This window comes from Tympanuchus pallidicinctus, unplaced genomic scaffold, assembly GCF_026119805.1.
Source record: "Tympanuchus pallidicinctus isolate F22 unplaced genomic scaffold, pur_lepc_1.0 scaffold17, whole genome shotgun sequence".
NCBI lineage: Eukaryota > Metazoa > Chordata > Aves > Galliformes > Phasianidae > Tympanuchus > Tympanuchus pallidicinctus.
Genome location: NW_026294690.1, coordinates 7,371,167 through 7,397,946, shown reverse-complemented (window position 1 = coordinate 7,397,946; position 26,780 = coordinate 7,371,167). Strand labels below are relative to the sequence as shown.

General features: G+C 34.4%; 2 protein-coding genes across 7 annotated transcripts in view; one reads left to right on the top strand and one right to left on the bottom strand.

The window, feature by feature from the left end:
* Positions 1 to 26,780, bottom strand: part of CACNA2D3 (calcium voltage-gated channel auxiliary subunit alpha2delta 3) — a 466,453-nt gene that overhangs the window by 63,564 nt on the left and 376,109 nt on the right. For all 6 annotated transcript variants that reach the window (XR_008205698.1, XR_008205697.1, XM_052678868.1 and 3 more), the window contains 9 exons: positions 25,862 to 25,933; positions 25,548 to 25,609; positions 23,716 to 23,783; positions 21,874 to 21,919; positions 21,629 to 21,726; positions 20,738 to 20,831; positions 19,278 to 19,373; positions 17,902 to 18,023; positions 17,238 to 17,318 (listed from right to left, as the gene is read on the bottom strand). Coding sequence is in view for 4 of the 6 variants with exons in the window: in XM_052678868.1 (XP_052534828.1) it covers positions 17,238 to 17,318; positions 17,902 to 18,023; positions 19,278 to 19,373; positions 20,738 to 20,831; positions 21,629 to 21,726; positions 21,874 to 21,919; positions 23,716 to 23,783; positions 25,548 to 25,609; positions 25,862 to 25,933 (739 nt within the window). In the remaining 2 variants the exon portion in view is untranslated. The remainder of the gene's footprint in view (positions 1 to 17,237; positions 17,319 to 17,901; positions 18,024 to 19,277; positions 19,374 to 20,737; positions 20,832 to 21,628; positions 21,727 to 21,873; positions 21,920 to 23,715; positions 23,784 to 25,547; positions 25,610 to 25,861; positions 25,934 to 26,780) is intronic.
* LRTM1 (leucine rich repeats and transmembrane domains 1) lies at positions 1,794 to 11,047 on the top strand. Its single transcript, XM_052678881.1, has 3 exons — positions 1,794 to 2,344; positions 3,773 to 4,369; positions 7,160 to 11,047. Exons 1-3 carry the CDS (start codon positions 2,338 to 2,340, stop codon positions 7,591 to 7,593), a joined length of 1,038 nt encoding a protein of 345 aa, XP_052534841.1. The 5' UTR covers positions 1,794 to 2,337; the 3' UTR covers positions 7,594 to 11,047.

The following is a 26,780-nucleotide window of genomic DNA, read 5'->3' as shown; positions in this document are numbered from 1 at the left end:
ATGAGCAAAAATACAAATGTAGATTCTGAAGAGAACTTAGAAGTATGAAAAAGTGCTATCATAACACAACAGCAGCATAGCTAATACCTTCTGTAATATAACAAACAGCCATGAGAAGGGCTACTACTGTTACAAGATATGGATTATGTCAAGGACAGAGGGAAACTGTCTGTAGCAACGAGCACCTGAGCTAAATTCCTTCCTTTAAAGAACAAAGCAGAGCATCTGCAACTACAAAGGCTACAATTTCTAAGGATTACTGTATTTAATAATTGCCCTTCTTACAGTTAGTTCTGACTTCATTAAAACGATTCAGTGCTATTGTTTCAGATAGGTCTGTTTCTGTGTTTCTTCAATGTGTGTATGCACACACACGAGTTGGGAAACCACAGAAAAATATGATTTGCAACAAAGATTAGAGAAGTGTTTTTCTTTAACCTGACATTCATCTTCCTCTCCCTTTGGAAAGTTGAAGATATTTACTATGGCTGCTACCTGGCAATCTACATCTACGGATTTTCTCTGTGCTAGTCTGAAATCTTTCAGGCTGAATCAGGATGACATGTCGATGTTCATGTGAGTTAAAGGCAATACAACCTACCATTCACAGCAATAATCCTAATATCTTTGAGATGAATACTCACATCTATTTACAGAATGCCACTTGTTCCACATTCTTTGTCACCATTTCGCAATACTCATTGTTTCTTTCGGTACTCTGAAAAGTCTCAGAATCAATTCAGCAAAGCATGCTATAATCATTACTGTTCTATATACAGTTTCCTTTACAGTAGCACATCAAATCTCTTCCTCAAACCAAGAAAAGGGGATTAAAGATGCCTATTGCAGAGGATGAGAGTGGCTTGAGAGACAGAGGAGACATGAAGGGCTGAGAGGAATGGAGAACCAATGTGATAAAAACAAACAAACACACAAACAAAACACTGACCAGGGAGGCATATGAGATGAGTAGCGTGAAAAAAAAAAAGCATGTAAGGGATAAGGCTAGGAACACAAAGGCTGATCTGGAAGTTAGAGACAGGACTAAGGCTGCTGGAAAGTAGCAGACATGAGAGCTGCTTTGGAGCTGCTTCCCTGGAAACATGTAAGTCTCAGCTTGACAAGGACAAGGGTAACCTCATGTAAGGCCTTGCTTTCAACAACCGTTTGGATCAGATGTTTTCTATATGTCCTTTTCAACCTCCACTTGTGTACAATTCCTTCTATTCTGCAGTAGAAAATGAGTATTGTTAGACTTTCTCAAAATCACATAAAAGAAGAATTTGGACCAAAGTTAGCATGCTACATGTCGAACTGTCCTGAAAGCTTTTGATTGCACTACTTCCCCAATAAAAAGAAAGGTAATGGATGATAGAGTGATGATATGATCATGAAAGACTCTGTTATACTAGATCATTAATTCCTTAAAACACCTTTGAGTTATTTCATAGTCACAAGTCATTAATCCTTTTTGGTTGTTGTTGTTGTAGCTGATATAGTATGAATGAGTAGTAGTATCAAGGAGGCAAATCACAGCACTGTAAGAACACATTCCTTTTTTTCAAATAATGTTTGGAAATAAATTTCTTCAGTATTCTTGGTGTCCATTGCCATTTTTATAGAATGAGACACCAGTTCTGTGTTCCCATGCAAGAAAAGCCTGTCAGCACAACTAATGGATGTCAGATGAATAAGCTTAGAAGAGCAAACAAGTGCACTGTCAAAACCATATCATCAACCCACATGACTATTCCTGGCGATATTACACACTCCACTGCCTCCAGTCACAGCTCAGGATAATCAGAATCTTTGTTCAGAGTCATCTGATCTTGCAAAAATTGACACAGCATAGCTAATAATCCACCACAATTCAGAAACTACAGTGGATTTTAAAAGGCAGCTTTATTTTCCTGCCTTCCATGTGAGGCAGATTAAATAATCAAAAAGACGGAGCTATCAGGTCATGATTTGTATGTTACAGCTGTCCAGTTAGAGTTGACAGACACTCTTTGCATGGCCTGCTGACAGATTAAAAGAAGCAGGGTAAGACTCTGAGAGCCAGAAATGGACGTTGAGGGAAAAAAAGATTGTGATAAAGAAAAAAAAACAAAGGCTGATGGATTAACTCACTAGAAATTGTAGCACTTCTACTCAAGCCAAGGATACAATCTTAAAACAAAAAAACTAAAAACACCACCACAAAAATAAAACAAGCAGAAGAAATTGGATGAGCATGTTACAGTTTTGAAGGAGGAACCAGAATAAAGTGTACATTTACTGTTCTACCTCAGAAAACTGGACTGAGTCTTCTTCAAGGTGGGAAACAAGCAAAGCAGAATGACAGGTGAGATACTGATGCATTCAGACTAATAATGAGGCTATTCTGTTCTTTAGGCATTTCCTTGACTCATGTTTATTTTTAATGCCATGTTGGAAGCTGTATGTCAGTTTCTGAAACCAACTGTTGCAGATCAATGTAATGAACTGAATGTAATGCTTAACCTATTTACAAGTATGCTTTCTTGTTTTTTTTCTAATGAATTTTACAATATAGAATTCAAGGATGGCAGGGGATTATTTATAATTTTAATGTGAATGCAATGTCATTTTACAGGGAAAATTAATGAGGAATTTATCAGTTAAACTGCACCCTCAAAGTAAAACTTTCATTCATATTTTCATGTATATGTTTTTTATATTCAATATTTTAATCACATATTTGTTCCTTCCACATGGTATTCCCTATTACTAATTAATATTTGATCTTTGTAAGCCAATGTATCCTTTAATTTCCAAAGGTTTCAAGTAGAAACTGACAAAATATTTTTCATTCTGAAATAGCAAGTAGTAAAAATGGTTTGAGGTGTCTCAAAACCAACGTGAAAAAAGAATTTATCACTGACTCTCTTTATTCAGAGAAGCTCACATCACTTAACATCATTCGATTATTTATTCTAACTTCATGCTTTGCATAAAATTGCACGTTCCTATACAATGGAAGATCACTAGCAATATGTGAAAGAAAAATGATATATTTTTTTTTCAGTTAGGGCTGACCTGAATATCAGGGAACAGATGATAATTATAAATGATAAATACTAAATAGTGTTAAGTACTCCTGTGACCTCATTTATCTTTATAATAGTTTCTTGACAAATGTTTGCTGAGAGAGTAGAAACGTGTATCTATGAGAAGTACAGCTGGAATCCAAGCAATTGTAAACATAGATATTTTAAAGAACAAATATAAAGGTTGCTGAAAAAGTACTGTTAACTGCTTTTTATGGAAATGCCTTTAAAGCTTGTCACTCTTTTCATAGTACGTTAACTTAATTCTTTTTAGGTAGTAAAACTTTAAAAATAAAAATAAAAATGACTCTTCTGACACAAGATAGCTAAAAGTTATTACTACTGCACACAGAGGAACATTACAATTTAGTAATTTTAGAAACTTCACACAATTCCCTTCAATTACTTCTTTGCTGATAGCAAAACCTCCTGAAAGTGATTTATACTTAAAATAAAGCCATGAGCAGTACTTCACTTAAAGATGCTGGGAGCACTTATTTCACTCCATTGTATAAAAGTATTTCAGTAATATCTGTGATTTATTCATGCACTGTTAAAATTATGAATTATATTTATGCTATCTACATTATGGCTTATGAATGTACTGTATATGCTTTTTTTTTGTTATTGACTTCTATACTGTCAAAAGACAAATATTTTATAATAATTTCAAAGCATTATTGCTGCTTTCATTTGTGGTACAGGTAACTGGCTTCTGGTGCTGAGCATTGTCTTCACAGCACACATGGCTCACGGGTGTCCTCAAAAATGCCAATGCCATATGGCTTCAAAGACCACAGACTGCAAGAATAGAGGTTTTACTGAAATTCCTGCCCACTTACCACCTGAAACTCAGATACTGCTGTTGCAGAATAATCGCATTTGGAGAATCAACCAAAACGCATTCACTGGAACACCACTGCTGAAAATCTTAGACTTGTCTAATAATTCTCTCTCAAGTTTTGCACCAGGTGCTTTACAAAAATTACGGTACCTACAGGTTCTAAACCTAACTAGAAATTTGATTCATTATATAGAAAACAAGACCTTCAGTTTCCTCCCACACCTCAAAGAACTGGACTTGTCATCCAACAGCATTGTACGTTTGCCTGAGACTTTTGGAAACAGCACAGGGAATATTACATTACTGTCAGTGAAGCATAACAAGCTTCAGAAAATGGAAAGAGTTCTGCTGGAGTCACTTCCAAACCTGAAAGTTGTTCTTTTCAAGGACAATCCCTGGCTATGTAATTGCAATGTCTTTGGCCTGAAACTGTGGTTGGAGAGTTTTTTATACAGAGGTAAGGAATTATCCTTATTACATATGATGCACATGAGAACACAACCTTCCAAATGCAACTAACTGATCTTCACTACTATAGTGTACCAATTTTCCTCACACCCTGCATCATGCTATCAAATAAACATACTAAAATACATTCCTATGCATAGCCCAGAATATAGGTGTGCTCATAATTACAGGTGGTCCACTAGAATCCTAGAGGATCATTTACACTGAGAGAGACTACAGTCTGCATACATATATTCTAGAAATACATGTCTGTAGTGAATGTATACATATATATACATATATATATATACATCCATATCTGTATCTACATATAAAACAGCATAACTTGAGCACATGTACTTGTCTTAATACTACCAAAATGCTTTTGCTAGAAACCAACCTAACATCCAGAAGCTTTTTACCTGATGCATGAGACTAAGCATCAACACAGGTATCAGTACCAATTTAGAGAACTTGGGATTCTAATTTCTCTTCAAATTACAACTTGGTATTTCCTTATAAGAATACTTACCTAAAAATGTGTTTCATCTTATAGAAGCCTACTCTTGTCTGATATTACTTTCTAATTTGCTGTAGTACTAAATTTACTAGTAATATCCTGATTGATATATGGAATACCACCACCTGAGAAATTTTATATGTAAAGTAGTTTCATATTTTGTTCACACTTGATTTCAAATATGTTCTAGAGTTACGCTTTATAAAAAAAGAACATGATCTAATTCTATGTATTTAAGAATTTGTTTTGCTTCCAGAGCTCCAAGAAACTTTACAATATTAAAAAAAAGAAAACAAGCTTTTATCATCCCAAAGCATTTTATTCATATCCATTTTACTTACAATGAATGCAGGAAAGACTTTAAGCACTAAAGCAAATTTCTTTCTCCTGGGAGGTATGTTCAGACTCTCAAAATTCAAAACTGCTCTGCAATTGACTTTTCTCTAAATCAAGCTTTGATGCTTGAATGTGATGAACTATCTATACCTGAAGGTAACATGGAACATGAGAAGACAGTCCATGTTGCCTGTGATGTACTGCCATCTCCAAGCATCAGAAGTCTGCAGGCTAGTTGGAAAACTATACTGTCAACACAGGGACATAGAAAAAGTCTTCTGGGAGATAAACCCACTTCCAGAAATAATGTTTTAGAATAGACAAAAGCCTAAACTCCTCTCATCTTAATCTTAATATTTTGGGTGATAAGACATTACACTGTCCCGGGGCTTAAAGTTGCATTATGCAGGAACTGTTTCCTGAAAGAAATTTCAGAGTGAGTTTTCAGCAGGACAACCTTCTATACTCATCTCTATCTTGGAATATCCTCAATATTTTTGGTGAAGTAGACTCCAGATTTTCATCTGAGTCCATTTTTATTCACTACTTCCTCAAATAAAATCTTTTAAGGATAAAAATTTCTGTGCCTTGATTTAAGTAAAAGGTGGATTATTTCAGACAGAGAAGAGGGCGAAAATTCAACTAACTTGATTAAGTTAAACTTTTTAAATATGTAAACATTGGTTTTGGCCTTGTTGACTCTTCAGCACACCATACTCCTAAGGATGTGATGTATGGCCTAATTAGAACTCTGAAAGCAACTCCCTGTGTGTGTTGCTCTACATGCTTAGGAACAACGGTGTGATTTACCAAGACTGAGGCTTCCTACTTCATTTCCCGTTTATACTAAAAACATACTTTGAGAGGCTGCAGAAGCTGGCTGTGAGCAATTATGAAGTTTACCACTTGAACAAGTAATAGATTGATTAATCTTAACTTCTTCAGAACTCTGAATATTTTCTTACCACAAACCTTGAAAACATTGTTCATGTACTCAACTTACTATACTTTCTCTTTATTTCATTATAACTAACACATGATGTCAGAAGAATGATTATTTCACGGGTTATTTCAATCAAGTAAGATATGTTTACTAATATATTAATTTCTTTTTTTTTTAATTTAGAAAAAGAAGTAATAATACAAATTTGAAAGCAATGAATTTGCTGTTAGCAATATCTCTTATTTTTATCTATGACATTTCTTGCTCACATTTACTTGACTGCTGCTCTTTACTTTTGCATTTGTAACAATTTCTGATGAAAGTTATTACTTGCAAATAATTTCTTCTACGATTGTTAAAGTGCAATATTCTTACCTTTGATCTAACTGGAAAAAGAGAGAATCATAAAGAAGTTCAGGTTGGAAAAGACCTTCAAGATCATCAAGTCCAATCACAACCTAACCATACTACCTTAACTCTAGCAATTCACTGCTAAATCATGTCCCTGAGCACCACATCCAAATGGTTTTTAAACACATTCAGGGATGGTGACCCAACTGCCTCCCTAGGGAGACTATTCCAGTGCTTAATAACCCTTTTTGTAAAGAAGTCTTTTCTGATAGCCAACTAAACTCACACTGGTGCAACTTGAGGCCATTTCCCCTCATCCTATCACCTGTCACCAGTTAGAAGAGACCAATCCCACTCTTACTGCAACCACCTTTCAGGTATTTGAAGAAAACAATGTCTCCACTCAGCCTCCTTTTCCCCAGACTAAACAGCCCTAGTTCAATCAGTCACTTCTCCTAAGGCATATTCTCCAAGTCCTTCACCTGCCCTGTTGCCCTTTTTCTAGATATAGTTGGACATCTTTAAAGGTATAAAGTCAACACTGACTATAAATGTTCCTTGAGTATCTGTAAACTTTACGTGAAGAGAATTCTGAAATCACAAAATATTAAGATCATAATCTGTTGGGTTTCTTTAATTTTCCTTTTCAGGAGGAATAAGTGATGGCATCATCTGTGCAACACCAGGGATTCGGAAGGGCAAGGACCTCCTCAAAGTTCCTTATGAACTGTTTGGGGCATGCCCACTTACGACAGCTCACACTCATCTGGCCACCACTCATCACCACAGCTTTGAGCACAGGAGTTCTCTGAAGCACTCTCACCACAACGAACACGGGGAAAACAGCAGGCTAAGTTGTGAACCCAAACCAAAGCCGAGGCCTGTTAATTTGCGTCATGCAATTGCCACTGTAGTAATAACTGGAGTTGTCTGTGGAATTGTGTGTCTAATGATGTTGGCAGCTGCTGTTTATGGTTGTGCCTATGCTGCAATTACTGCTAAATACCACAGAGAACATTTGGCCCCTGCAAGACAGCATGGGACTCCTGAGGAAAAAGAGCCATTTGATAGCTTGATGGCTTGAGTTACTTTTGTCTCTGGTTTCTTGAAAACAAAGAGCCCTCACTTCAGTTTAAAAGCTTGGAACCTAAATAGGTTTAATAGTTATGACTGCTTTTATTTTCTTTTTCACATTAAAGAAATTCTCTGTGTGTATATACATATACACATATATACATATATATATATTCCATATATATGTTCCTTGAACTATACATTAAGGTATATTTATGTAGCAGGATGCAACTTATTGCATATATCCGTGCTTATATTTTGCTTTGTATATTCTGAAGCCAAAATGTAAGGCTGAATGTGTAACAGAATGAAATTTTAACACAGTTATTTCCAAGTATTCCATTCTTCACTCCGAGCTTTTGATGTAATATTAGTACAGTATGCGAATAATGGTGTGCCTACACTTAGCACTCAACATGAGAGATTTTTGCAAAGAAAAACATAAATGATGAGAGTTTAAGATCTTAAAATATCTGGTAGGTATTCAGAAATACAATTTATAATCAGTTTTAGAACTGGCTGGTCTATACACTGATAACTTACAAAATTGTTGCAATGTTTCCAAATACTATTTCCCACCTCCTAATTTGCCCCCCTTAAGGAGTTTAGAAAACAGGAAATAGCTTGTTAACATTTCATCTTTAAAGTACTTGCAAGGAAGAAGAAAGAGAGCTGAGAAATCATAGGAGGAGGAAGTAATGCTACACTATGTTTCAGGCTCTGAGATAAGCATACACTGCATATAAGAGACACTACCTGTTATCCAGTGGGATACATGCTTGCTAAAGACGTTTCTGAAACTCCCAAATCCAAGATCCACACAACCTCAGGACTACGAATGGAGTCCTGATCAGTGTGCTGCCCTTCAGTAGGGAGGATCACCTAGCTGCATGTTGGCACATTTTCAAAGAGAAAGCACCCAGCTGAATTAATTCAAGGGTATGCCCATTTTGCAGCCCTATTCAGAGGACACCAAAGCAAAAACCACAGTAACCAATTTAAAACACAAAGAATATTTTGAATGTGCGGTAGTATTTTTCAAATAATTTGTAGAAATTATAGTCTCAAAACAACCAAAGTGATCAGCTACTTCATCTACCTTTTCTGAGACTAGATTGAGTAACATCCAGTCTATTTGTGGCAAATGTTTGTCCAAGGTGTTTTAAACCTTCACAATGACATGGATTAACACTCTGCCTAGGAAGTGGATGCAGCAATCAACTTTGCTTGTAGTCTGCAGATTTTTTCTTAGTACCTGCCCTAAACCTGCTTTGCTAAAAATATTGCTAGTGTATTTTAATGGCAGAAGACTTGAGGACAGCAGCTGTCTCTCCAATAAGAATAAAACAAAGCTGTGCCATGGCATTCAGAGACCTCTGATCTTCTTTCAACAGACAGATTCACAGACCAAGTCTTATTAGAGCAACTTCAGCCCCAACTGAATAATGAGCTGTATGGCAGAAGTCATATAACCCTTGCTCTTATCTACTTAGTAATAATTGAAACGTAAATTTTAAAGCTCAATCCTGCATCTGCAGTTACTTTCATGTCCAGGAGAAATTAAGCATCTCAGTTTTAATGTAAATCCAGCACACAATGAAAACAATCAATTGCTTTCTATTTTTTTTTTTTTTTTTGGTGGATACTACTACTACACCCTTGACATTAGTCTGTTTTGTACTAAATAAATCAAGCTGTTTCAAAATTTCCTATAAGAACACATCTTTCAAACACTTTTTCTCCTGCATTCTCTGGAACGTTTTCAGTTTTTCTACATTTCTTTTTTTTTTAATGTGGTGCTTTGGGCCAGGTATATTACTACAGCTGAGACATTATCAGCACGGAATCTGAGAATATTTATATTCAGGCTCTTTAAATCTGATCTCTTGATGATGTAATTCCAAAGTGAATGTGCTTCTCTTTTTTTTTTTTTTTTCAGTTGATATATTTTCTGAAGTTTAATGAACAATCTGTTTTCAGAGCAAAGTCATTCTAGTGTGGAGATCAACATTTATTACTCTTTTTATCAATTTAGCGGGATATTATTTTTCAAAGGAAAACATAACTTTTCAGATAGAGAAATAACTCAGGGAAGTATTTTACTGCCTATGGGCCAAAAACTTAGTTCAGAGCCAAGCCAAATAACAGTGCTTTCCTATGGTGACCACCTGAAATGAGTACACTTGCATTCATATGGCAGATCCTAAAATGAAAGCTAATAAACCTCTGACCTCCATGGAGATTGAAGCCACAGTGTTTTTAACAGCAATGCAACTCCCATTACAAATAAGTTTACACCTCTGATGTATTCAAACAAAGGAAGGATTCAATATTTCCCTCCTAGAAATAACCAGAACATCTTTGACTTAAAAAAATATTCTTATTAACAAAAACCTTTTAGGTTTTTCTTAAGAAATAAAGAAATAAAAGAAAAGAAATAAAAAGAAAATTAAAAAAAAAAAAAAGGAAAAGTGAGAGGAAGAGGTAATGAAGGGCACAACAACATTTAAAGGAACACTTTCCAAGTCAAATTTAAAATCCTTTGGGTATTTTTATGCACAAATAAGGCTGTGAATTGATATGGAGTTCAGCCAGAAAGCAAAGTATTTTGTATTTCTGTTTGTTCACTCCGCTGTGGGAGTACAGCAAGCCAATCCATGCAGAACCTGATTTATACTTTCAAAATAAATGTTCTTTAATAATAATAATAATAATAATAGTAATAATAATAAAACCACCCAAGAAATGTCTCATTTAACTTTGGCAAGACTATATAAATTTACAACTGTCTGCAGTTATCAAATTCCAATTATTTATGCAAAAAACAAAGAGAAACATATTGAATTAATTGCTTGAATTAATCAATGTAAAAGCATTTATTTTTCAGCAGAAGAAACAAACTAAAAAATAGATATAAAGGTGCAATTTTGTTGCCTATAACAAATTGTCCATAACAACTGTTGACTGTAACGTAGTAGACGGGATCTAGGGATTCCCCACAGAAGCATCCTTAATTTGTGAAGCTTAGCAGTGGACATCTGCTGCTGAAATAAGTTGTCTGCACAGCTTTATATTTCAGATAAAGGTTGCTGAGAAAGCTTTGTTATTTTTCCAGCAATCTAGTAAGTGGTATTATGGTAAGCACAGTATTTTTTTTTTCTAATCTTCTTTCAGCAAAATAAAATTAAAAAAAAAAAAATCAGGATACTTTATTTGCTACAGTATTTTCAAAGGTAAAGAAAATATATCGTTTTATTTCTGAATATTACATAGAGATTAACAATATTACTATGTTTTCTGAAAAGCTGGCCTTCTAAAATGTCAATTTAGAAGAGTTTAGAAATTACAATATGGTAATATTCTCTACAGGAATTGTCCTTAGAAACTACATCAAAAGAAATAAAGCTTAAATTGAAACATATTTGTTTGCCATATGTGCCTTTCCTTTCAAAACTTGCAAAAAAAAAAAAAAAAAAAAAAAAAAAAAAAAAAAGTCTTCCCACGTCCTACCAAAATCAGGATCACTCTTCTTGAATATCAAAGTAGAGTTGAATGACATTACACATAGCTTATCATTAACAGCATTAACAATAAGCGACCAACTGTTGCCTACTAATAACCATTTATCTTTGCTGGCCCAAAGACAAAGATGTGCAGGTTTTAGTTAAGCTTACAGAAAGCATGCTGAATTTTACAACTTTGATCTTTGAACGTGGTTGAAAAGTGTCACAGTACTAACAATCACAAAAAGTCTCAATACTTCCTGGGCTTATATCATCTGAAATGTGACTGTACACTCCCCAGATGAGACAGGCAGCAACATCAGTCATCTGGATATGGCAGTAAGCCACAACAGGGGAGAAGGAGTAGGAACTGGAAATCCATAATAAACAAACCAGTGAAAGGCACAGTTGTCTCTGATTACTGAGGGATACCGCATAGTTTTATGGCTGTATACAATATAGGTATGAATTTTTGTGCAAGATTATCATCTCAGTTCAAGACAAAACAAACACACAGTAAAACTGCTAATGTTTTCAAATATTTTTACAGTGGGAAACGGATTAATTGATCCCCAGTACTTAAATTGGAGTTAATGTATTCATGTACTACGTAACGGCAGAGAATCATTCAAAGTGCTTTTGAGTTTCATCCTTGTGCTATTTGAATTTTTTAAAAGTACCTGACGTCTTTTCTGCTGTGTCATACTACAATCAAGGATTTATTGTGCCAGAAGAATTATTCAGAATTATTTAGAATCAGATTGCTTTAGATCACAAGATTCATTCTTCTACTTAAGCTCAAAATCGAATGAACAAACAAACCCCAAAAACAAAGGAAAAGTGCAGAAGTGAAGAATGCTCTGTGGAATTTACTCTGTATCTGTCCTATTATACACATTGGGAAATTGATCTAATTCATCCACCAGAGAACTGCTAAGGAGAGCCCAAGAATTAAATAGGGTTTACATTCTGGAGCAAATACCAGCAAAGAAACATCTTAAAGAGCCATGTTATTTGATTAATCCAAATACTAATTCTGTAAGGTAAAATTACTTGAGAACAAATAGAAATGAATGCAAATATGTGAATTCTGAGTATACCATCTAACCAGATTCACTGCTCGGGTGGTGGTGAGAAGCAGAACTGAACTACTTGTTCTGAAGCACTCAGTAGGGCACTTTGCATGTCTTCATGCATTACCTACAGAGTACATTTCCTAAGCAAGTCATGGCTTTTATCCTGAGTCCATCAGTTATTTAATGCTAGACTCTACAAATACACATTCCAATTTTCCTGAAGCTGAAAACACTAGTCTATAGACTAATATTACATTTATGAGTACACAGATAATATTCAAAATGAACAAGAAAATCCAGAAAAAAAAATAAAATAGTGGTTTTCCACCAAAGCATGCAAAGCATTTTGAGGGATTTACTAAACACTACTGCTGAATATAATCTTCTGTGGCTTACAATGTGGAGTAAAGATTAAGTAAATCACTGTCTTGCCTGACAAGGAAAACATCTATTTTAGAACGATTCAACAATTTGGTTGGTGTGTCATTCTGATGACATATTCATTTTCCCTTAAGCCTTCATACTAAAAAGCAGTTTTATGGATGGTGCCATAAATTTTAAGGACTGTGTATGACAGTGACATTTGCACGCATGTTTTTAATATAGCAATACCAAAGCAATTCACGTAGCAAAAAGGGGAAAAAAAAATGCAAGCAGAACTGAGAGGTTTAAAATAGATACAATTCTGTTGTGCTGTTGTAACAATAAATGACTTAACTATTTGTGAGACATTTACAATACCTGCCACTCCTAGAAATAAAAGTAGTTCTAGCTAGTTTTAATTAAATTAATGGGAGTCACTTCTTCAAAACATGTGCTGGATCGTGCTCAAAGAGAGATGTGCATACTAACTTCATTTTAATTCATGGAAAAAAAATAATAAAAATCCTAAATAGAATTTCAAAGTAGCATTTATACAATTGCTAACACACACACCAGAAAGAAGATGAAGATCATAAGTTTTGTCATGTAAAGGCAGCTAGTCTCCCATACAATACTCACATTTTCCTCCATAAAAATATAAAAAGATCTTGCTTGCTTAGAGCCTACATAACTAAGTCTCAGTTACTAGAAAACTGGTATGCTTCCTGATTCTCCTTTCAAACTGCTGTACTGCAGAAGCTGATTCAAACAGAAAGATGAAAAAAACCTGAAGTGTGACCAGCCTAAAACAGACATACTTGTATTTTAAGAGTAATGTGAGAGTTTAGGTCATTCTTTTTTTTTTTTTTTCCTCAAGGCACGGATTGAAATAGCTTAAACAGCAGGATTTTCAGGGTCACTTTACTGTGGCATTCAAAATCACATGTCATTTTTAACAAATTAGTGCTGAAAGAAAGTATGATAAAAATTTCACTTATTTTATGGATGGGGAAACAAAAAGGAGGACCTAAATTTTCAAATCGTATCATTCAAAATATCTGAAGAATTTTATCATCTCGTTTGGGAATATTAAACACAGAATAAAATAATTTCCTGTTTGGAGACAAAAACTTTGGGCTCTAGAAAGAATCCGATCTGAATAGTTAAATACTGGAAAGCAAAATGAGCCTAGTTTTACCTTGGCCAATCTATTTACTGGTGTAAAACGTAATATTCTATGTTTGCATAGTAAGGATTTTTGGTAAAATTATTTAAAAATCTGTATTTAAATATAAAAAATGCTACATTTAAATATAAGTATTTAAAAAACTGATGATCCTGATACTGATGATGACAGAGTGAGTATCCACAGAGGAGAAGACCTCCTCCTAATTACAAAGAACTGCTTAAGATATATTTTTACAAATATACTCTGATGTAATTTTAAATGTAAGTGATATATAAACATTAAGTAACAGGTATGATCTGCTTTTTAAGCAGAAATCAGCAGCACAATTTTAAAAGCTATTCCTTCCATTCACGTAAGCTGAATCAAATTTCTTCCTAATAAATGTTTTCTGTGATAAATTATTTCTATTGGTCTCACAGCATCACTTTGTGGCAGAAAACAAGGGAGTAGTCTGTTGGCTACTTTTGCATCATGTACCATGGAACTGAATGCACCTGAGATGTATTTGAAGGACAGCTTCACCAGAACTTTATGTGTCTCATACCTAAAGATAGACAAGACTTTAAGTAAAAATACGAATTATCATTGTTAAAAAGTATCTCCTATTTTCTTCTTATCTTTTAAGTGCTTCCCAGCAGAAAATAACAGCCATGAGAAATAAATAAATAAATAAATAAATAAATAAATAAATAAATAAATAAATAAAATTGGCTGTTTTTAATCATCCTGAAAAAAAAACAGTAAGTATATTCTCTTGAAAGGACTACACGTAAAGCACAACTACTGTTCAAGATGTTAATGATTGGCAGAATCATTAGAATAGATTTTCAGTCAATGAGACACTGACAGTGGCTGAACTTTTGGGTCATCTGTACAATGAATTAATGTATATAACCAGTCTATATCTTTAGGAATTGATTTTAAACAAAATTATGATGATGAAACCATCAGTTTTCTTGGTTCAAAAAGGAACTAAAAATAAACATGTACAGATTGTACAAGTTCTATGTTGCATTCACATAGGTGCCCTCACAGTCATTTGGAAGTAGATGCTCACATCAAGAATGTGAACTAAGTTTGGTCGTCATGCAATATCAAAGAATACAAAACCCTTCTGCTGAATGCTATCAACATTTCACATAGACATACTACTTTTCAAATGAACATTAGAAGATTTAATTCAGTCAATTTTCTCCATTTATAATAACTAGATTGAGAAATCCCATATAGACTGCTGCCACCTTGGCCACTAAAAGCAACATTGCCTTTATATAGCTTCTAATATTACATTCCAACACTGGAGACTTTTAAGGTTCAGCTAGAGAAGATTTATTAAAAGCTTGTCTAGACCCCGCTTTGGACATGAAAGGTTGGACCAGGTGATCTCTGAGGTCCATTCCAGCCTGGTCTTCTCTAGGGTAATTCTACAACTTTTGGATCTTGGAACAACAAAACAAAATTTTACCATCTGTTGTTCTCCTTAGCTTTGTAATGTGGGCAGTATGAAGAAACTGATCATTATAATGTAAATTAAATACAGGAAGCATGATAACGGAGAATACTAAGACAAAAAAATTTGAGCATAAACATGGTTTAAATGCAAAAAAACCCGCTTTCCTTGTCTCTCCTGCAAGTAAATTGGACTCTGTGCGAAGAGTAATAAGCATGCAGTTACCTCAAATACATTAAAGACTTATCTCCTTTCACACTTGCCATAGAAACTTGCACTCGGGAAAAAAAAAAAAAAAAGGTCAGCTGAAAGAGACAGGAGGGATTTTAGAAAACAAATCACTTCAAGTTTCCTGTAGTAAGTCTGGAGACTCACTAACACTAGGAATTAGTGCCTACATTACAATTAGGATTGAGTCGTCCTACTTCCAATGAGCCTTATCTAAATTTGCATATTGTTATAAGTGCTCATTACCTACAAGTATAGAATCAAACAAAAACGATTAAGAAAACATGGTTGCAGAATGTGCAGAAAGGGCTAGTTTTCTTCTTTTTTCCTCCATTCTTGCGGGCAGTTCTAACTCACATTTCCATTTTATAGCAACGCTCTAGTTTCTCTTTGCCTGTCTTGTAGTTATCTGCAATAAACAATATTCTGGCACAGCTTTACTTTCAGTCAAATCCCTCTTGGGAACACCACAGTGATTTTATATGAAATGTGTATATCAGGCTCCTGCTTTCTGTAATCCACTTAGACCAAATGGGAATGAGAAATACTTAGTTCACACAAATTAAAATGAGATATTTTAGCCAAATCTGAACCTGAATGTAAGCATTTGAAAATATATCCTACTTCAGTCTCTCAAGTCTGGCAAACAAAACCTTCAAACTTTGACCGTTTACCTCTGCTACAGCTTCTGTCCTAGACACATTTGCTTAAAAGGACCAATGTCGACCCTATAATCAAATCTAAAATTTGGGCCAGACACTGGGTACTTTGTTGAGAGTTGGTGGTGGAAAAAAAATACAAATGTCAAAGTACACTTATGATTTTCATCCGAAAGAGGACAAAAATAATGCATGTACTTATTTGTCTCGTACTGGCTGTGGCTGACTGATACTTTCATGCAAAATGGTTTATATAGATCTTAAAAGGACCTTCACTCCTAATGAAAAACATATAAGGGAGAAGTAAAAAAATATCTATATGAGAAGAATAGGATCTTGTTTCATGTGGTAGCTACCTAATTTTCTCTAAAATGGCTTGATTTCTGGAAAAAGCCATGAAGTTTCTTTAATTTAATTCCCACTTCAGGTTCAGTAACAGTAGATATGTTGAGAAAACTGAGCAGTAAAAGCATCTGAAAATAAGTGAGCTATGGCCAACAATTAAAAATTAATACAATTTTCAATTTGTATGTTTTATGTCTAATCTACAGTTGCCAAACTTCACATTTTAGTCTTTAGGATTATAATTTTAGCATTATATTATAATTTATCTATCTAATACAATGCTTATGATTAATAGATTATAATCTTGGCTGACAAATGGTAGAGTTTTGTTTTCCAGTTAATATTTTATGGTCTAATCACAACTTGCATAACCTAAGCAAACTGATTACTTCACAGTATTTATCACAGAATAGGATTTTCAAACCTGAGGATTCTGTGGAATCCTTACACAACAGACAGTCATTACTTACATCTCCTTTTGCTTAATCTAAGATATTCTGTTTTATGATGTAGTAGAATACAAGAATCTATGATTCTGTTTTATGATTATGTGGAATTGCATCCACAAAAAAATGCTTATTGTTATTTCTATTAAATTCCATTGCTCATGGAGACCTTGGATAGTCAATTAATAAAAGATCAGGTTTTTAGGCAGAGGAATCATTAAGTGTTCTCTACATTAAGGGATTCAATTATTTCTCATACAACTGCAGCTTTTCCTCCTCTCTTCTCAAAACATTATATTCCTACATAATATAATTGCCAAACTAAAATAAAAAGTGAGGAACTCATACACTGCTTTAAAAAAATGAACAAAACAAATAAACTATAAGAATTTTACCTGCAACGACTGGAGATTTTCTGTCATCCAAAAGCTGAATGGCAGTACTGGCTGTCACTACATTGCTTTTGTTTGCAGTTTCTGCAAGGTATAATAGGAAAACAAACAAACAAACAAACATATTTCAGAATAAGGAAATTCACCTTTTTTTTCTTTTTTTTTTTTTTCCTGTAGTTCAAAATAATTTAGTGAATGCAGTGCTCAGGAAATATGCTAAAAGACAGCAAATATGGTGTATGTATGAACAGAACATACAAGCACTGATGTTGCAAAATTCCTAAGCAGCCCAACAAGGTTAAATCACAGACATTAGCGAGACAATCTCGCCTTTTCTGATAAGAATTGCAACAAAGATGACAACTGGTTGGGCTTCTCAGAGATGCAGGTTGTTGTAATTTTGGATTTGCTTAAAATACAAAGCTGCAAATTCAATTTAGGCAAATATTCAACAACAGTTACATAATATCTTGGGTTTTCACTTGGAGCCCTGTAAAAGATGTATCAGGTCAAAGGACCAGTAAACTACCTGCAGATTTCAATGCATATTTTAGTATTTTAATATTAACATTTCAGCTTAAGTACACAGCCTTTGTGCTCTGAAAAACTTGCAATCCTTTTGGTAACATATATGGTTCAGAACATAGATAAAGACAAAATTATAGACCTGTACTAAATGGGATTGAATAGACAAAGCTCCCGGGTATTTGCTCAGCAGCTCTTCTGTACCAGAGTGGAAAATGATCAGCATTAAAAATGTTTTCCTTGTCTTCAGCTGTCAGGAAATCTCTTGAGAAAGAAGAGAGAAAGAAAATACTTATTTGTTGTATGTCACACAGTAATGTCTAGATTTGAAAGACAAGAGAAAAAAAAGACAAAGCTCAATGTTTTAGGAAATAAAATGACTTTGGACAGTTAATCTAATATCATTTGTACAAGAGAGGGTTAACTTAAGCCCCTACTACTCATTCGTAACAGATTTGCAATTGGAAAACCTCACAAACTAAGTATTAAATACACCTTTATTGATATAAAATAAAATTGCTCATTTGGCATCATTTAACAGCAGAACACAAGAATTGTACAATGAAAAAGTCACTGAAAGTTTGATAGCTTGCTGCCATTGGTATCTATTTCTAAAAAAACAAACAAACAAAAAACAAACCAAAAAACAACCGTAACAAAGTAATTAACAGCCTACTTTCCAATTTATAGGTAAGGAGAGATAGTGGAAAACTGTATACTTAATTTGTCAACGATTTCATGGAATGTTGACAGAGGAAAATTTCTCTGAGAACAAATACCAAGTATGGTCTCCAAGCTATTGTTCTGGTTTGTTGTCTGACAGTAAGAAACTGCAGTGCTACTGATCTCATCTCTTGGACTACTTATACTACAATAGTTTGTGGTCAGATAGACATCATACAATTTTATATTCAATAAACTTAATTTATCATAAAGCGCATGTTTTTTTTCACATGTATAATGCCTATATTTGCCTGACATTACTAAAGTGCTGACTAAAAAAGTCATTAATTATCAGACCTTATTTTATGGCTCTCCATCTTAAGAAAGCTGTACCTGCATTACATCACATCTTCAAAAATGCAAAAAAAAAAAAAAAAAAAAAAGGAATCTTTTGAAAATGAGATGAGATCTCCTGATGATCCTTTCACCTAGTCCACTTCTGTTAGCTTTGTTTCAATTTTAAAAAAGAATCCACAGCAATAAGTTACAAACTCTAAAAAGTACATAATATTTTTTCAGAGGAGATATTAAATATAAATATATATATTTCCTACAGATGTAGCATATTCTGAACTCCCTTTTGAATAGAAAAGGTATAAAGCTAACTTGAAAAATGAGGGAAAATGAAATCTATGGCTGTAAATATACAAGAATTCTATTCAATCTTTCTAATTTGTCCTATGTATTTTAGTGCACAAATGCAAAAGCCTAGAAGCAACAGTAGGCATGCTTTCTAAAAATGAACAATTTTTCTCGTTTTCACACATAGTTGCCAAGCATAGGTTTGTTAATTACTGATTAGTAAGCTGTTCTGGACCCACGAACAGGTTGATACGAGATAGTCCAGTCCGTGTTCCAAGGAAGGCAACTTCTACTCCCTTGTCAGAATTTCTGAAATAGAGCAGAACACAAACAAAAGACAATGTTTCCAGACAGTAAGCAGATGAAGCTATATTACTGGTCACTGAAAATACAAACGTACACATTTTTGAATAAGATAAAAAATAAAAAAGCAACTGTACTTAATATTATTTTTTAGATGTGGCAAATATACAGTGTAGAAATGTTATTTAGATGGTACACCTACACTTCAAGCCATAGCTGTCACTGCTGTTCCAGCATCAAAAACTTAGCTAGATTTAAACAGCTAGCTCAGAATCAAATGTAGCTCCCATTAGGACTGCTCTCTCCCGCTGGACCTTAGGAAAAAAATGTCAGGTAGTTCAGGCCAAATGCTCTTTCTGCACTGCTATCAGGACCAAAGTAGCTGTTCTAAAAACTAGCTCTTGTATGACTAGAAGAGCCTCACATGCTTTGTTCCAAAATGTCCTATCTTGTTAGTGTAAATGAGAATATGAAAGGGGATCAAGTCTCTGACTAGTATGTCTCTGATGTTGTCGTCCTTGTTTTTACTGGACCTGTTGTTAATTCATTGTGTAGGAGGATTCCTAAAAGCCTAAAACTTCTTATATACATTAACTGATGCCTACAGCATACTAGCATGCAATATTTTCCTATCTTTATCTTCAAAGAGGACACTGGGGAATCAGCCTGCTGAATTAGGTCTCATTGAATTCAATTTTACTTATTCAGTATGTATTTCCAACAATATCTTTTTCTTGCAGATTTTAAATATGATGCAAATTTAACAAAAGCTAATCAGGATAACTCTCAGAATTGCCTTTTATCAGCAGCATATCATGCAAACTGCTAATCTTAACATCTGCTTTCCCTAACATATATATCTTTTTGCTTAACACTTGGCTCTGCAAATAAATAAAATAAAATAAAATAAATTGTGCATATAATTGTATATAATTTGTTCTAAGACAAATTACCAGTTCAATAAACAGTTTTGGTAAATTATGCATTAAATTCCTCAATTACTCTAAACAGTTGTTAGAAATAGTCTCAATTGTATGCTGTGCTTCATATACGATCTCATTAGATATATTGTAAAATTTGAGTAACCTTATGCTACTAATCATCATGATGTACAGTGCAACATAAACAATACTGAATTCAAAATTGGTGGTACTTAAGATACATTGGTTAATATGCTCTTTTAATTCTCTTTAATGTATTTGAAAAATTAAAATTCCTGAGTAAATAAACTAAAAGGAATGAAAAATCTGATTCAAATAAATCTTGGTAATCTGACAAAACAGCAGGATTTGCAAAGCATTTTACCGGTTTTTACACATTACTATTACATGTCAATCACGATCATAATGACTGATTCAAAGTTTACTTACTCTGATTTGTTTAGTGCTAAACTGGTCCAATAAGCTTCAATTGGTGCACTCACCACTGCATCAAACAGAACTTCCTGGATCAATTCTTTATCACCTATAATGTTATATTAAAATCAGTAAACACACATGCAGATAATTTCTGTTGCAGTTAGATGACTAAACAATGGTTTTTTTAGACTCTACTGTATTTTGTTCAAGCCTTTTGCAATATAAAGCATTTACTATGTAATACTATATGATATGTAACTGCACTGTAGTTTTTCTTATGTTATTTCAATGCACAAACAATTACTAATAACTATAAAGGAAACAAAAAAAATGCATTTTCCACTCCATGTAACACATTCCTGTACATATCTCATGCTTGCATTTTCATATAAAATGAGGTTAAAACCATTCTGTCCACTAGGTCACAAAAGCTTTAAGTTCATGAAAAGATCTCAGAGAAAATATGCACTAATCTATGTGACTTTTTAATTCTGTTTTGCAGTCCAGAAATGCTAACTTCATACATATTGTCCCTAAGGCACTCTGGAAATATCTGGTACATTTTTCAGAGGAGTGATCCAAGGATTGATTCAGACTAACTCTTTTTAACTTACGAAACCAAATGATAATATTGCATGGTATAGCAATACCATCTGAACAGAAATTTGAATATTTGGCTTAGGCACATTGTTTACCATAAAACCCAGAATTCTGTATCATCTGTATTTTTACAGATCCTCTGGAAAAAGCTCAAAAGCAAATGAAATTTGAAAGTGATATCAGCCATGCAATCCAATCTCAAGTTATCAAACTACGTAGCTTTGCGTTTTGTATAGAAAGTACAGTGTAACAGTTTTTAGCTGGGATAAAGTCTACTACATGTATACTTAACAAAATACTTGCATTGGAGCAATGGCTCTTTTCCTGTGAGGTAGCGTTTAATTGCTTCTAACTGAGTCATTTGGCGGTGTTCAGGATGCAAGTCTGTGTTGCAATAGGACCTGAGAACATATTGTCGAAACATTAAAACGTTATTATGCATAAGCATGATCTCTCTTTGAACATAAAGAATTGGTTTCAGAAAGCACAAACAATACGAAGCCAAGAAGGGTAACAGACACCAATTTCATGCTTTGTTTAAGGCTTACCATTCATCTGCTAAAGATACATCAGGGTGTTCTAAATCATGTAAACCTGTAACAGGAATAATAATGGTTTATTTAGGGAGCAGTCTGGGTAACAGATGGTTATTAACATACACTCCATAACATAAACCCTTCCTTCTTGGAAAGTGCATTATTACCACAATATAATAAATCACAGTAAACTATTCAAATACATTGTAGAGCCTAACAGACTGGCAAAATCCAACTAAATCAGATCTAAAAATGAAAAGGAATGAAAAAATGCTTTTGCATTGACATGTTTAACTCATGCAAACTGTTCATGTGATGCACTTGAAGTTGAGAAGAAAACCTGAACAGAGCAATGCACAATGCTAAAAAAGCAAAAAAAAAAAAAAACCAAACCAACCAACCAACCAAACAAACAAAAAAACAAAAAACCAAAACAAAACCACTTATTCATATTCCCTTGTTCTTTGTGGCTAGTGAAGTTCTTTATGCTAAAATGTATACTTATCATTTTATGGGAGTTTTTCTCTTTCTCTTTTAAATAATATTTCTTTAAAAGGAACAAATCCCAAAACCTAAGCATACTCTCCATTAGCACAAATTTCAGTTTACAAGATTGTTCAGAAAAGGTTTATTGTTCTAACTGGCCACGCAAATGCTTGTAAATAAGAACTATATCATTAGCTATATAGCACAATAAAAATGTACTTTGGCAATTTTCAAAACTCTTAAAGCATGTATCAATAGACAATAAGCAAACATGGTTCAGAAGGCAGTCTCTGGGTTTAACCCCCAGAGCCCATACTACATAAAGACAGAGCCATGGTGAATAAGGGCAAAGAGGGAATTCAAAACAAGAATACCAGTAGTACTACTTGGAGAGGACAGAGATGAGCCAGTGACAGAGAAACAGTCAGGAAGACAAGAAAGAATGAGAGAAAAGGAATGGTTGGTTATGGCTTTGTTAGCGGGTGATGATCTGAAAGAAGTATCAGAATGGCTGGCTGAGATGGATAATTGTGAAAGGTAGGTTGGGAGCAGTTTGGAGAGTAAGCTCCAAGTTTCCTGCTGTGCTCTCTTCATATCTAGATTTATTTATTTATTTTTTTTAATTTACATATTTTTTTTCTGATTCATAAACTTTCAAACATTTCTTTTTATATATCTTCTAGAAACATGAACTTTTTTTTAGCCAAACAAAGCTGAGGAACAAAGATCTGAAAAACTATGTTAAAATCACCATTGAATTAAGAAGCAGAATTGGAAACAAAGATTTTGGAATAAAATCAGATAAATTTCCCCTCCTGTAAGACTCATTTTGTCAGGAACTGCCAGAACCTCATCACCTAACAGTATAAAGCTCCTCTACTGGATAGGTACACCATGTACAGAATGGTCAAGGAAAACTTATTGCTTTCTGCATTCCATGAAAGAAGGTTGTAATGAGGTGGGGGTCAATCTCTTCTCTGTACCAATGATAGGAGGAGAGGTGATGGCCTCAAGTTCCACGCCAAGGGAAGTTCGGGTTGGATGTTAGGAATAATTTCTTCTCTGAAAAAGAATGGTGAGGTATTGGAACACGCTGTCCAGGGAGGTGATGGAGTCATCATCCCTGGAGGTGTTCAACAAGTTTGTGAAACACTGAGAGAGGAGGAGCAGAAACGATGCCCTTCTAAAGAAAATTCAAGGCCTCACTATGTGTAATGTAAACGAGGAAAAAAATCCCATGAAGTAGAAGGTCTTAAAAACTAAAACCTAATTCCCTCACAGAATCTGCAGAGAAACATACAAGCTTTAGGTCTACTAGGTCAACAGTTCAACTACTGTGTAAGGAACACAAGAAGTAGAGTATCTTACCTTCTTCCACAGTTACATTCCCTCTGAAGAAATATTTTCCATGTCCTCTAGAGAGAGCCACACCTAAACTGTGCAGAGAAATAGAGCAGACCTTGAAATCTGTGACACAAAAACAGACATTCAGAGATATTTTCAATTCTAACATTTCTAGCTTATGTATGTTTATTAACTTAAAAAAACAGTTTCCAAAGCCTCACTGATCACACTGTTCAACTAGCTGCTTCTGTAGGATCTGATGGATCTGCTCTGATGAGCCTACAACTGCCTTTATTAAGTCTGTTTAGAAGTGCAGTACATCAGTATTATCTTGCAAACTAATAAACATGCCCCTCTAAGCTTACCCAGCATGACACATCTTCAGCTGAGCCTTGAACATACCTATGGCCTTACATTGAAGGAAACAAGACTAAGATGTTTAGAAACTCATAAGCGTTGGAATCAGTGGAGCTACTGAGAAGAAAATAATTTCATATGTAGCAACAGCAGCACGATTCTTCTTGGATTCTTCTGCTATTCATATTTTTTTCCTAGTTTAATATTTTTGCAATAACTTTAGCCTCATAAACTTTTACAGTTAAGTGCTTTGTTTTGTGTTGCTTTTCATCTACCATTAACAGAACTCAAATGTAATGAACCAGATGGAGGATACATGGCTCTTCATATGGAATACATACACAGGATAACTGCCTTAAATAAATGAATGCCAGAAAGTATCTCAGGTTAGGATCCTGTCTGTAATCATTACAACTGAAAAGCATGGGTTCATCCTTTAAGGACATGTAGAGGCACCAAATCCAAGAGCACACATGATGCAATCAAAAGCTCAATCTGGAAATAGGCAGAAAGTAAACATCTTTGACATTTCAGTATATATTTTAATAAATGTTGCCCCTGCTGTCTTCCTGAAGCTATGTTCTCATCCCATCATAACTACATACAGATCATTTTGAAAAAGGAGAGTTTTACTGCTATTATTTCTGTCCTAAGGATTAGAAGCCATACTGCACGCATATATGTAGTCACACATCTGTTTACTAAATAGAGTAAAAATGACATTCCACAAAAATTACACTGAGTTTAACAACACATGTGTGGATTTTAAGAAGAATAAACACATGCATCAGAGATGAGAAATGTGCCTATATTTTCTCTATGTAAAAACGTAGCTTGAGTTCTGTGATGAGGTTCCATTGAAGAAAATTTCAGTTGAGTACTTCAATTCTCAGACTCCTTCTTTAAGCATAAGGTTCAGTCAATATTATTTTGTTAATGGATTAGTTCTAACTCAAATATGAGCATTTATAAAGTGACTTCTTGCCTTTTTTTATTTTTGCTAAGAAGCGTGGCAAAATAACTGCTGCCTCGCTCAGTTTTATTTACACAAATACACTCTAGGTAGTTCAGAGAAGCAAAATATCCAAACCTCAAAATAGAAGTGAAATACTACCTCATTTTACACTACATTTTGTTGTCGAAAAAATCAAAATAAGGGTCAATACGTAATTACTTAAATGGATTACAGTATTTATATAGCTCTCTATGTACTTGCAAAGGCCCTTCGTTCAATGTAAACCTCAACTGAATATTTTTTTAATGAAACGTAAGCCATGACAAACACTGAAAGTTTGCCTGTGTGAGCTTGCACAAACTTTCCATCCCTGGAAAAGCTGAAAGGAATACTAGTTAGCTCCTTTCCCTTGCTATTTCCACCATTGTCCAGGGATATTTTATTGTCAGCTTTTGCTGATGAGCTTTTAATGAGTTCACAAGCTCTGTACAAATGCAAGTCCAATGAGTCCGATGAAATGGCCATTTATTATGGTCGGCTCTACCTGAATGGGGTACCCTTGATGTCTGTATAATAGTAGTCATTTGTCATCACCAATACCCGTTTCTAGATTCAGAACAAGAAAGTCAGAAAAGAAGGGGGAAAACAGTTAGTTTGCCATAAGAAAAGTATAAAAAAATCAAGCAGTTAGTCAGTGATAAAAATTACAAGCAATGTATACATTCAGGGTGTGAAAAAATATACCATGGTGAATAACGCTTGTAGTAATCTATCCTAAAAGTTGCAAAAATTAAAAAAACAGAAACAAAAACAAACAGCTTGCTTTATAACTAGTTGGAATGATATTTCAAACATTACCCCTTTGTCCACTGTCTTCTTCACTTCCATGGAGAATTTTCCTGTTTTGCGATTCACCATTGCATTTCGAAGCTACAATGAAGGAAATGTGTATCAAATGCTTTATTTACAAATTCTGCAATTCTTTGAGCTCTTTGCTACATTCATATGACCTAAGCATTCAGTTATAAGTAGTTCTGCTGGACACGAAACAAACCCCTTACAGATTTTATGGTAGTCCATAGGCCAAGGCTCCTGCCACAGAACTTCAGGCAAACTGTGGAAGTGTGAAAGCAGTTCTCAGCATCCTTAATGGTAAAATAACCCTTCCTGTTGTAATCTGGATTTTACACAGGATAAACAGTTTAACTGAACACTAATATGCTGTTACTATAGAGGGGGTTAAGCACTAGACTTGGTGCCTGGAGTTAGACCAAGGTTCATTTTAAAATACTTCATAGTCATATATAAAATATCAAAAGAAAAAGAGAAAAGCCCATTTATGACCTCATTATTCACTCTGCTTCAGCTTTACTCTCTACATTTGGTTGCATCCCAAACCAGCATGAGAAACTACATCCCAACTGCATCAAAAAATGCAAGTAGTAGAAGTACAACAGCCCACTTGATCAGTAACCTGTTGCAATGGGAACACACAGCTCCAGGGCACTATGATCTACTCACAATTATTTTTCAAAGAGAGAAAACTCAAAGTTGCTATGAAAAAAAATATATATACTCAAAGTGTTCATACAGAATGATTTACCTTCTATTCTGCTGGTTAAATCTGTTCCTGTTTGTACTGCCACAAATGTCCAGTCACTTGTGATTCCAAGGTGTCTTCCTGCGCTCTCTGAGGCCTGAAAGGCTTCTCCCTGTACCCTTCAGTAACTTTATGCCAGCTTCTGCATGAGTTCCAGGTTTTGTGCTGCAAATCCCT